This window comes from Dendrobium catenatum, unplaced genomic scaffold (genome assembly GCF_001605985.2).
Source record: "Dendrobium catenatum unplaced genomic scaffold, ASM160598v2 fragScaff_scaffold_1446, whole genome shotgun sequence".
Lineage (NCBI taxonomy): Eukaryota > Viridiplantae > Streptophyta > Magnoliopsida > Asparagales > Orchidaceae > Dendrobium > Dendrobium catenatum.
In genome coordinates, this window is record NW_021319908.1 from 719238 (window position 1) to 732533 (window position 13296).

The following is a 13296-nucleotide window of genomic DNA, read 5'->3' on the forward strand; positions in this document are numbered from 1 at the left end:
ATCTCCTAAGCATTTCCACACCTCTATTGGGATATCATCAGGTCCAACAGCTTTTCAACACTTCATTTTCTTTAAAGCCTCTCTAACATTAGGCCGATAAAAACATCTATATCCTAGTTGCGCTTTGGTTGCGCTTTAGTTGAGCTTTTTGACTTGCGCTTTAGTTGCGCTTTACCTGCGCTTTAGTTATGCTAATTTTAAAATAATATTTTATTAATATCTGGATCTATCTCTGCGTTCGATCACCTGACCCAATAATTTGCTCTCCCCCCTCCCAAAAAAAAGCCCGGCAACATTCCAGCCGCACCGCTCGTCCGGTTCCCCCACCACGCCCTCTCGCTCGCTCGCGCGCGCTCTCTCTCTCTCTCTCTCGTTCTACGGCCGGCAGGCAGGATGAGCATCGCAACCAGCGGAGGCGAAACACTGGCCATTTCAACCAACATGACAATCTATATCAACAATCTCAATGAGAAGATAAAGCTGGAAGGTGAGTTCCCTACAATCCCGTCCCCTTTGGCCTTTTCTTTTCTGTGCGAGTATTGGATTGCTGCACATAAAGCTTTATTCCTACGTTAGTGATTTTCGAGTCTTCTTAGTGCTTCGTCTTGCAATAGGCGAAAATAAATCCTAAACTCTTAACCGCAACGAGGTTTTTACATACTTCTGTTCGCTATCGCATATCGTACAAGGGAGATGAAAATGACACTTCCTTCATTTGGTTGATGACAAGTCTGGTTGCTCGAAACTGCTTTTGTGGTTTTTTTTTTGTCTTATAGGCTCGTTAGCTTTTGTCTGCCCTATATGCCTTTTGATTTTGAAGGGGCTGACAATGAAATATAAGGTGAAAACAAGGCGCTTGTTTTTATTCAACGTCACGGTGCTGTGTCCTTTTACAAAAAAGCGCCGAAAACATGGTGCAGGTTTAGTTCTTACAGGGTTGCAAGATTGTTTGTTTGTCTGGGAATATTTGTAGCTGCCAGACCTCATAAAGTTTGTTTTAGCCGGTAATGTTTTCTTCAGTGTGGAGTCATAATGGTGACGAGCCTTAGGAGTCTGTGACTAAACCACCCTGCAATTTCTGTACTATCCAGAAATTTTGGACTCTTCTACAGTATCTGTAATAACATCTGTAACAAACTCTGCCAATCACAGCTACCGGAGCAGCCTCCACTTGTGCCAATTCATCTACAGAAAGCTACTCAAGCAATCCTGGCCTTCTAAGCAAAATAAATTATGTAGTTATGTGCTAAGATCTAACGTTAGAATTACATTCCATATATATACTTAGTACTATACTGGATTTCCTGTCCGTTCTTCCTATTCTATCAGTTACTTTAGCTTATACTGTATGCTTTTACATTTATCTTTATGGTATCAGAGACTTTGCCTAGCAGATTTTCCAGTTCTCTCATCCCTACAAAACCCATGGAGCAATTATGATTCTCCTTCACTAATGAAACTTCCAACTACTACACGATGAACAAAGACACCATTCCTCCTCTCAAATTCTTGATGTCACACATGGAACAAATCAGCAACATTTAATTGAAAAGTGACAACTATTTCACGTGATCTCAAATACTCAAAATATTAAGAGCTAATGGATCTGACAGATTGCTAGATGGCTCTGACATTCACTCTCTCTCAAGCCTCTTTACAAAACATGGTTGTTGATAGACCAAAACATATATTCACCGCTCTACTTTATTGTTACCATTTCAATTCTTCATTGCATTTTGAATATGTACTCATGTTCTAAAATTTGGTACGATCGAATGCTGCTTATACACCAATCTATCATGCATCATCAAACTAAAGAACAAGCGCCATTATCTCAATGAAGAATCAGACAATGACACAATATCGAATGAAAGTCATATCCTTAATCGGTCAAGTTGCTACTATTGGTTCTTAAATTGACAACGAGGGTATCATCCTCTACATTCTCAATAGCCCGTCCCTTGTACCAAGCTTTCATAAGAATCATTTGAGTAAAATTTTCTCTAATAAGCTTCAATGATCTCAATTATCTTCGATATAGTGAGAAAGTCCACTTTGTCAATGTCTCCACCAAGAAATGATAAACTTGTCTCTCCTATTGCCCATATGACCTCCAACAATTGTGTCCAATAACCTTCTCTTGTGGACAAGGCAGATGACACAACTTTGCCATGTTTCGAAAAAACAGAGGGACAAAACAGAGGCAACTAATAACACTTAAACATTCTTAAATGCCAAATGTCTTCACCCTACATTTGGCAAAACCACAATCTCTTGGCATGCCGTTGTAAATGAAACCATCTTCTCCTACTACCGATAAAATAAACCAATTATCTCGTCAATGCCATCAACCAATCCCCCACTCCTTATCCTCATTCCCTCCTTCAGTCTATTGCCACATCCATATTTCTCTGCTCCAATTTCTGCTCCATCTGAATGAATCCCTTCCTCCATCACTCCTCCCAACTCTACACCTCTTCCCATCATTTTGTTGGTCAACTTCCCCACTTCAAGTAGTCTTGTATCTGCCTCTCAACTACCTCCACCCTCACTATCAATAACCATCCCTTACTCCTAAGGTTAATAATAGGTTCCCTCAAGCCATGTCACATTTTAAATCTTCATCATGCTCGTACAATGCATTAGAACCCAAGGGTTATCCTCAAGTTATTTGCCATGCTCCTTGACGTCAAGCCATGCCTTAAATGTTTGATAATATGTAACTACATGTAACTTAATATGTAACTACATGTAACTTAGGCTTCATATGGGATAGCTTTTAAGCATTGCTTTTTCACTTCTTTCATGAAATTTTGTACTAAAAAGCTGCTTTAGAAAGCAGTAAAAAAAAACTATTCCAAGCAAAACTTTAGAGACTTGTTTCTCTACCACCACTTCAAAAACTTCTTAGCTATTGATGAACCTTAAAGACCATATATCATCTAGATGGTTCTATATCCTAGTTGGCTAGTTCAATGCTTAACTCAGTACTCATGGCTTTAATTAGGAACATGTCATTGATTACAACAAAATAGTAAACCCTTTCACCAAAATGCTCACTATTAGAATCTTCACTCATGACCACTCCCCTTTACAATTGGGACATTTTTTAGTTGGATGTGTCTTATGCTTTCCTCTATAGGTAACTAAAGGAGATGGTTTACATGACACAACCTCTTGGTTTTTGTAATCCACAAAATCCACACATGTATGTCTAATACAAAAAGCTATCTACAGCTTAAAACAATATCCATGTCAATGGTATTCGGATTTCAATGGACACTTTTAAAAAGGTTTTAAAACAACTCAGGTGACCTCTCTCCTTACCTATCCCACAACAATATTCACATCTACCTACTCGTCTATGTTGATGATCTCTTATAGGAAATGATAAATCAATGATCTCTTCTTTTTTCCAAAATCTACACAAAATGTTCACATGAACCTTTTGCCAAATATCCTTTTTTCCTCTGTATGCAAGTAACTAGCATACTCACAAGCTATTTCCTCTACCAAGAAGAGTATTTTAAGAAAATTTCTCAAAAATTGTGCATGTTGGATAACAAGGCAATGCTCATGGATTCTCTTCAATACCTCAGAGTAACCTCATAGATTCTCTTCAATACCTCATCGTCACTGACCCCAACATCTCCTTTGCCTTCTACCTCCTTTGCCAACATATACATGCTAATCATAACAATCACTTCTAGCTTCTTAAACATCTCCATCGATGCATCAAATGAAATGCAAATTATGCCATACATGTCTAGTGGGGTGAACTTGTGTGTAACATTCCTACATGGTCTTTGATTGGGTGAGTGATGCTTAAGCCATAAAATCCAAGCTTGGGCACTACTCTTACCTAGCAAATACTATAGTCTCATGTAACATTAAGAAGCAACCCATTATCACTCGTTCCTCAGCAGAAATTGAGTATGAAGCTTTGGTCTATCCTCTCTCTTTTTTCTTTCTCTTTGCTTGTTTCTTTTGATAACTACTATTTGACATAACTAACATTTATCAACAAGGCAGCCATATTATCCTTTTTTTTCATGGTGGCAAGTGTTTCTCTGCTTAGGTGCTCTGCACTTCACCAACATTTGCTTTTCCTTACTTAGTATTGGTCCACACACAACTTCAATGCCTCATGCAGGATACGGATATGTCTTTCTTGGCATAGAAGGATAGTTTCACTTCTTCCTTGCCAATCCCTCTATAGGGATGACATGAAAGTACTATCTAATTTTCTGATAAATAAATACAGTTTAAAAAAAATCATTGGTCCACATTATGGGCATATTAAAAGTATTGCTTGATCCAGAACTATGTTGGATAGAGTTGGTGATCAAGACCTTCCATGTTTATGTGAGGGAGCTTTTGGATGTTTGGTGACTAAATGTGTCACTTACACTAGAGTTGTGGGATCTGTCTTTCCCAATCCAAAACCATGCAAAATAATATAAGGAGATCACATAAGGTTTTTCAATACTTCTAGGGTATCCGACCAGGTGGATCTACTAATGAAATGGAAAGGCCCAACATTATTGACCAACAATCCACGCAAATGAAAATTGGCAAACACATAAAATAGATTTTAATTTGGTGAGCAATTTGAAAAGCATGCTATCATAATAACATAATGAGACCTATTTTGTTTCTTGGAAACCTTCACCAAGACCTTTCTCCTTTATTGGCCAAGAGTTCCTTTGGCTTTTCATTGCATTTTGCTTGTGTTTTCACCTTTCTCCCCCTCCTTTGAATTTCACTAATAGTGCTATTAAACAACAAATCAAGGAGGAACAGGAACAACTCTTTCCTTTTGAGTGTTGTCCCACAACTGCTACTGGTGCAGGAAGACTGGTTTTTTTATTCTAACTGACTTGTGTAGATAGAAAATAGATGGAGAGATAGAGTGGCCGAAGGTTTTGGTTTCCTTGTGCTTAGGGGGCAAACTGGTAAGAAGGAGAGAGATTTTGGGGTAAAAATAATCAATTTTCATTCAATTCCCTTTGTCTCTTTCCAATTTTATTTGGTCTCTATTTATAAAGATTCAAATAACAATCAAGAAACATCCAAAGTTCAAAATTACTTGTAGATGGGAAGCTAATTCAACAAAAAGCAGTTAATTAATGCCAGAACAAGAAAATACGCATAAAAAATCAGAATTATCCTTAAAAAATAAAACATTTAAGATTTTGCTCAAAGCTACAAATTGGCAGGATTTGATTGCCACTGTTTTGCCAAACTCCACAATGCACCTTTTTGATAGAAAATTGAAAACTCCTGATATTTGTTGACTCTTTTGTGTACTGATTTTGTGGGTTAAACTTGATCAATCTTGTCTTGTAACTATTGAGAATCTTGTAGAAAATTTGCGGATTATCTTGGAACCTCTAACTTATTCTAGAATAATCTAGAAAGCTAAGAATTTGGAATTCTTCTGGATCATAGCTACCCGTTCTAGAAAATCTAAGAATTTGCAATTCTCTTGGAGAGTTGAGGGGACTCCTTCCAGAATTGTACTTGTCTAGACTTCTTTCTCTCTTATATTTCTTTTTCTTGGATTTGTCATTGGTGCTTCCGGGTTTGTAGATGTAGTTTTTGGAGGTTATGATAGTGCTTCTGTGGTTGTTGATGGTGTTGCTATGACCATGGACTGAACATGTTGAGTTCCATGATTCCTTACTGCGATTTGATTTTGCTTTAAAAATACCTTTGTAGAGGTACCATTTTAGACTAAGGGGCTGTTTGGTATGCTGAATTAGGAGTGTAAAGTAAAACAATTACACGCATTTGTTAAATTAGGTTGTTTGGTTGATTTTGAGCGGAACAAAAGGAAATCCTCCGAAGCATTAGGCTTGTATTACGGGAGGTCTTTTGTGCGAAATAGAAACCTGCTCAAATTGAGCGGGTTATAAATTTTCTTGATGAAAAGCTTTTCATCGTCGTTGCTATTCGGCTTCATTGCGTCGCAAGAGGTGTAAGATTGCACGACTGGCTTCTTCGGCTCCTTCGTTCTTGTTCGACTTTGCTCCTTCGACGACGTTCCCTTTTCCTATCGGATTGGAAGTTGCGACATTTTCATCGGAAGTAAGGACGGGAGCTCGCTAGTTGTGAAGGTAACTTTCTCCCTTTCGCGCGCTTCTTCGGCCAAATCCCATCAATCCATCGAACTACAGGATTTAGGTAAAAAATCCAAATCCCGTCAATCCGTCATTCTTGTTTGACTTCTTCATTCCTTTACTTTTTTTCTCCCAATCTTTTCCTCCTCTCAAATCTGTAACAAAATTAATTTTCATCCTTTCTTCAAAATTAGGGAAGATATGAAGATGTCATGAAAAATGTTGTTCTGTTGAATTGTTTGCTTAATATATAAAATCTCAAATCTATAATAAATTTTGTTCTGCTTCCTTTCCAAATGTGTTGCTTGTGTTGGTTTTATGGTGAATGAATAGTATCAGGAACGATTGCAGACACAAAAACAACAACTGCAATCTTCTCAGGAATGATTTTGTTTGGGTAGTTTAAGTGTTTATGGTTTTGCTTTTAAAACCTCCTTTCTTAATCACAGCTTCAAAAATGCTTTTTCAAAAACCAGGTTTTAAAGGCAAAAGTTTGATAAAGTGATAACTAAGACATTTAATACATAATTATTCATCTTTCTCCTCCATCAGTTATCCTTTTTTGTCATTGTGCCATCCTCTTGTGTAAATTCTCTGGCTTTGTCAATATTAGTGTTTTAAGCTGTAAGTATGTATTTATCCTTTTTTGTCATTGTGCCATCCTCTTCTGTAAATTTATTTGTTTCCTCAATTTTTCATGTTTGAAACTTAAGCTGTAAGTTTGTATTTATCAAAAACTTGAATGAAAATTTCAATTGCATTGCTATATTTCTTTTCTTTTTAAGAATTTTATGATTTATCCTTTAGGATGACTAGTGGTAGTGGTAGGATGTGTAATGGGTTATACTATCTTGATGATAATGGGTGACCTTCAACACTGCATAACAGCTCTACCACTATTTTTTTTTGTAAAAAAATACAATTTTTTTAAGTAGAAGTGTAAAGGTAATTATGGCTTAAAAATAGATATAACAAATTTGCATTGAGTTTAGGGAATTGTTGTTGCTTTGCTTAAGCAATTATAGTTTCCTTCAGAAAATTGTGTTTCCAACAAGCATGCACTTCTATTATTTAATTATTATAATTAAAATATGGTTATAATATCTTAATTCAACTGCGCTTTATATTTGATAAAACATGATTAAGTAAAAAAAAATGCTTAATGCCAAAGTTATACCCATAAAGAAGCAACTTCATAAGGAAGCTAGAATTTCCAACCGGGAGAACCGTCCGGTTTATGCTTTGGTACCGAGTACCGAGTTCCGCTCAGTATAAGCTCGGTATCGGACGTGACGCATTTTCATTGGGGGCTGAAATTCGGACAAAATAATAGCTACAGTGAAAAGTCATACTCCTTTGCAAAGCCTAACAGCTTAATATTCCTCTGCCTTCAGAAAATTTCTCTTTTGCAACTATTTGTAAGTTCAGGCATCAAAGCAATAATGGCTCTAAAATATGTTTGAAAATATTTGCGTCTTAATATTTGTTTATCTTTTAAATATTCTGCATTTGCAGAGGGTCATGTCCTAGTCCCCATAATGCATAATGTTATTGATATGCATAATGTTATTTCATTAATGTTGTTTACATGTTATGAATGAGAATCATGTGATTTATTGATTGTTAATAGAAATCAATTGCTTTTATCGCTAAATTAAACAAAGAAAGTAGTTTGAAAATTTAATATTGTGCAATTTTTTTGTAAAAAATTTACTTGAAAAATAAAAATTTAAAATTTTAAAAGAATTTAAAATTAAAATTTTTCTCTATCACAAGTATATTTCCATCTATTGCAGCACACTGCTAAGGTAATACACAACATAATTTTATATCTTATAATAAAAAAATTAATAATGACATCGTGCAATAAATGAATATACTGATTTTATTTTATAACACCAAATAATACTAATAATTATAAATACACTAGTTTTAATTCCAAATTAAATTATTAAAAAAATGCTTTTACTTTACTCTAGATATACCTAACCAAATAAGGGAAACAATTCTTCTGCGTTTATTTTGCAGACAACCAAACGGGCTCAAAGTATTCGAAATGCACTACATTTATTTTATATTGCATTTATTTTACACTGCATTTCTTTTTCAAGCAACCAAACAGTCCTTAAAAATGTTCAGCTATCATTATTAAATCAACCATTTTAGAGTTGTCATATTTTTGTCTATCAACCTTAATTTTAGAAATTATATCTCCATTTATATTCTGATTCTTATATATGAACCTATTATATTTAAATATCACTTTAAGTTCTAGTTATATTAATTTTTGATATCTTGGATCTATTGTTCAGAGTGATGGGGATATTTTTAGTAGAATTCAAGTTGGATGGTTGAGGTGGGGAATGCATCTGGCTTGTTGTGCGAAAAAAAAGTTCTCCTCAAACTTAAGGAAAAATTCTATAAGATGATGGTTAAAGCTGCAATGCTTTATGGTGCAAAATGTTGGCCATTAAAAGAGAAGTATAATATTAACTTATGTGTTACAGAGATGAGGATGCTCAGGTGGATGAGTGGCGTTACTCTTAGAGGCAGGATACTTAATGAGCTACCCATAATTTCATCTCCAACCAGGTCGTGGACAAATTGGGGGTGACATTGGTGGATACAGGGGTGCTACAGGATGATGATGGGTACGAGAATTGTGGAGATGAGTGAAGGAGTATGTAGGAGAGCAGTGCTGACTATTCAGGGGATCCAAGTGAGGGAGGACTTTCTCCCATTGGAGTTGGGGAGCACTGATGCCATCATGGGAATGAAGTTGCTATAGACCGTAGGGAATACCAAGGTCAATTGGGGAGCACTGAGGATGAAGCTGGTGGTAGGGGGAAGGAGAATGGTAATTCAGGGCGACACCGGGCTATCTAAGGCTGGGGTATCTCTCAAATCTATGATCAGGACCATACAAGAGGTTGGAGAAGGATTTTTGGTGGAATTGCAATGCTTGGAAGGAGTCAGACTAGAGGATTAGGGAGATTCGTACTTCAGGTTAACCGCTCATAGAGAAGTTCAGTGAGTTTTTTCATCCTCCCCAAGGTCTTCTCTACAGAGAGAGCTGGAGCATGCCATTATCTTGAAGGAAGGGATATCATTGATCAGTGTTCGACTGTACCTCTATCCTCAAATCCAAAATGATGATACGAAAGATTGATTGGGGATATGCTAGAGGCAGGGATCATTTGACCCAATATAAATCCATTTTTTAGTCTAGTGTTATTGATCATGTTCTTTAGCAGCAGTTTCCTCCATTCCACCTTGAGGACAAGGTGGCATTTTGGGAGGGGAATATTGTTAGACCGGTCCAGCCGTTCCACACGGTACCGGCCCAGGTGCTAATAGAGGCGGAAACCTCCGCCTCTTGTACACTCAATCGGACGCCCAAGCAATGTAGAGCAGTTTAGGAAGTTTTGTTGAGAAAGTTTAGGAGGGAAATTGAATGCAGGGACTGTTTAGAGATTTCCTTTTGAATTGTATGCATTAAATAGTTTGTTTTCCTAGGGTTAGGGCATCTTGAATTTGGCTTAAATTTGAGATCACTTAGTTTGTTTTGGGCTCTAGCGGAGTTTAGAGATTGGGAGAGATCGATCCTCCTCTCATATTGAGGATGACTTCTATCTTTTTTTTTTCTTCCATTAGTTGATTTTTGCAATAAAATCTATTGTTTTCCCTATTTTTTGGTAGTTTGGAAGAGTTATCTTGCTGTTTTCCGAAGATTGATTGGAAATACTTGAGATCTACAGTTGTTTCCTATCGGGTTCCATTGAAACTCTGCGCCATTACGCGCTATTCGATATTGACAAGTATAAGATGACATAATTCTGAAAATAAGTAAAAAATGTTTAAATAAAATTAGTATTTTACTAAATCTAACATAAATTGTTTTATAGTTTGAAAATCATACACGTTCAAAAGGCATATCATGAACTTAAAGTTTGTGCACTTGGAGCATGTGCATTCTTAATAATTTCTCTTAATAGCCTTTAAACTTTTGCAATATCTTTATTTTTAATTGAAGCCTTGTAATCTTTGCTATATAGTTATATATGGAGAAAATAATTAAAATAGTCACTTGACTCTCTATGAAAGATCAAAATAGTCCCCAAATACATTAAATGATCATTTTGATTTCTCAACTCCTTAAAGAGGAATCAAAAGAGCCTCACCAATGGATTATTTTGATTCCTCTTTAAACACTTGAGGGACCCAAATGACTGTTTAATTTAGTTGGGAACCATTTTAATTCTTTATAAAGAGTCGAAAGATTATTTTGATCTTTATATATATATATATATACCATTTTTATTGTCTAACATAATTTGTACTCTTGACCTTATGTATGGTTCTTTTACCTGTTCTTCATTATTGTTTAATTATGATTATTTTTTCTTATATTTGGCTGTCTATAACCTATATGTCATTGGAGAATCTGATCTCATTTAGTACAGTCAATTAAAATTTCATGGAATCATGCTTCTCTTGACTCGAACATAAATAGCAACTGCTTCTAGGTTTCAGCATTTGTGGCTTTTATCAGTAGTTAAAATATCAAGATATATCTGATATTGTTGTTTTAATAGTGGTGACGAAAATATTCATTCTTATGGTTTAATTTAAATTTAACCTGAGAGAATATTGATACATGGCATCTCATGTTATCATTAATCAGTGTTTTTTAAGTTTGCTGATATCTTTTAATAAACTTTTTTCTTAATGATCGCTAAATCAGATTTTATTGTCATCTTTTTTAGGTAACAAAAGCATCACTTAAACAGAGGCATAGCCATTGATGATAGTATTTTTAATAGTAGTGCTATCTGAATGTATTGCTATCTTGATAAACTTTAATTTGCATTTGAACTAAACTACGGATAACTTGAATGGAAATAAAAGCTACAGTTTGCTCCTTTCTATTCTTTATATTAACCAAAATGCTTCTTTAAATGCTATTGTTGTTATACTATTAGAATCAATCTAATAAAGAATCTTCTGTTGTAATCCAGTGGTTTGCTATACCCTAAATTACTTTCTTATTTTATGGTTGATTAATTTACATCTAGTGTCATTTTTCTCTTAAGAGACTTGATACAAAATGAGCATATACGTGAAAAGGTTGGAGTAGCTCCAGTGGAATATAAGATTAGAGAGAGTCGCCTTAGATGATTTGGTCACATAAAATGGCGGCTTTCCGTTGACCCGCTTAGGAAAGTAGATGTATTAAATTTGACTTATGTTAAGAAAGATGGAATTTGACGTAAAAAGACTTTGTTGGAAAATATTAGAAATGACTTTTCTTTATTAGATTTAGATGAGAATTTGACTTTTAACAGGACAATGGAGAAAAATGATTCATGTAGCTAACCCCACATAGGGGATAAAGGCTTGTTGTTGTTGTTCTAGTGTAATTTTTCTATATTTGGGCACGTTTCTCAGCTGCTGAAATTGTTGCCAGAACTCAAAAAATCCCTACATGCGGTTTTCTCTCAATTTGGAAAGATATTGGAAGTGCTTGCCTTTAAAACTCTGAAACACAAAGGTCAAGCATGGGTTGTCTTTGAAGATGTTGCATCAGCTACGGAGGCACTAAAGCGGATGCAAGGATTTCCTTTTTATGATAAACCTATGGTAAGTGACAGGGTTTAATTTTTGTTGTTCTGAATCTTATGTGTTGCAAAGATTTAAAGTTTCACGAGTTTGCATTTTTTCCTGTTCTCAGATTTTTTTTTTTGATCAATGGTATTTTAATTACATTTGAAGTTTATCGATCTTTTCTTAGGTTACTTCATGATTTGAAAACTAAATTTTGATTTCATCATGTACCCCTATTTTGTATTGCATTATGTTCTATTTTCAATTCACCTTTTTTGTTATTACGGTTTAAGTAGGGGTTAGCACTAGCAAACTTTGTTTTTCTTGTTCTCTATATTGTTGACCTCTTTTTTGGAGTGGGTTGATCTCTCTCTTCCAGGGCACTCTTAGCTCTTCAAATTCTCAACTTAGTGTAGATATTGTCCCTAGGACTCTTCTAGGGGAACATCCAAGGGTTTAGCATTGGCTAGCCCTAGAAAACCCATGAACCACTAAGGACACTTTCTAGTGAGCTTAGGTAGGTATTTGGTGCAAGCTAATTAGAGCAAGGCACAAAGAGAAATCAATCAAGAGAAACAAATCTTACTTTTATAAAAATTAAGACGTAACTTTGAGAACAAAATAAGAAAACAACTATCTTTAGAAAAGACAACTTCTAACTATCAAAACAAAAGAAGACTAACAAGAAAAACAATATTTTTAACAAAAAAAAACTATCCTCAGAACATCCTTCAAGAGGACTCCTCACATGTACCGATTGTAGGAATAGTATTTAAAATAAGGTTTAGATATGCAAACCAAGGGTCCACCACAGCTAGGGGGATTCAATGTCCTTTTAACTTCTCCAGCAAAATGTCACCAAACCGTCCAAAACTTCACCAATCAGCCAACAACCTTGCTAAAACAGCCAACAAAAGAAACAGCCCACAGCTTTTCTAAAACAGCCAACCAAAATCAGCCAACCACTTTGCCAACGGAACTAGAAGAAAGATACAGGTGGGGTGGAACTTGCGTAGAGAAGAAGGAGGTTAGAAGACCGAGAAGAAAGAGGAGAAGCTCGCAAGCTTTCCTAGGGGAGAAGGAGAATGGAAAAAGCTCTCAAGCTTTTCCAAAGAAAACCCTCAGGTTTTGTAAGCACTTAGCTCTCAAATATTCACCACCCATTCCTTCACAAAATACCTCATATATATAGGCCAAAGAGGGGGAACTTAACAGCCAAAAGTTCCCAATTTTTTAGATAGAAATGAAAGGCCAAGAGGCATATTTGCAAAATCCCAAGAGCCAAAGAACAAAGCCACGGAACCAGCCAGGGACAGCATACCGTGGAATCAGCACAGGAAACCAGGCGGCAGCAGCCAAAGAACAAAGCCACGGAACCAGCCAGAGACAGCACACCGTGGAATCAGCACAGGAAACCAGGCGGCAGCAGCCAAAGAACAAAGCCACGGAACCAGCCAGAGACAGCACACCGTGGAATCAGCACAGGAAACCAGGCGGCAGCAGCCAAAGAACAAAGCCACGGAACCAGCCAGAGACAGCACACCGTGGAATCAGCACAGGAAACCAGGCG

General features: G+C 36.1%; 1 protein-coding gene across 1 annotated transcript in view; it reads left to right on the forward strand.

Moving 5' to 3' along the window:
• Nucleotides 1-247: 247 nt before the first annotated feature.
• LOC110092453 (U1 small nuclear ribonucleoprotein A-like) overlaps nucleotides 248-13296 on the forward strand; it is a 63783-nt gene continuing 50734 nt past the window's right edge. Inside the window, exons 1-2 of the mRNA XM_028700077.1 lie at nucleotides 248-487; nucleotides 11590-11762. Coding sequence (XP_028555910.1) covers nucleotides 394-487; nucleotides 11590-11762 — 267 coding nt within the window. The 5' untranslated portion in view covers nucleotides 248-393. The remainder of the gene's footprint in view (nucleotides 488-11589; nucleotides 11763-13296) is intronic.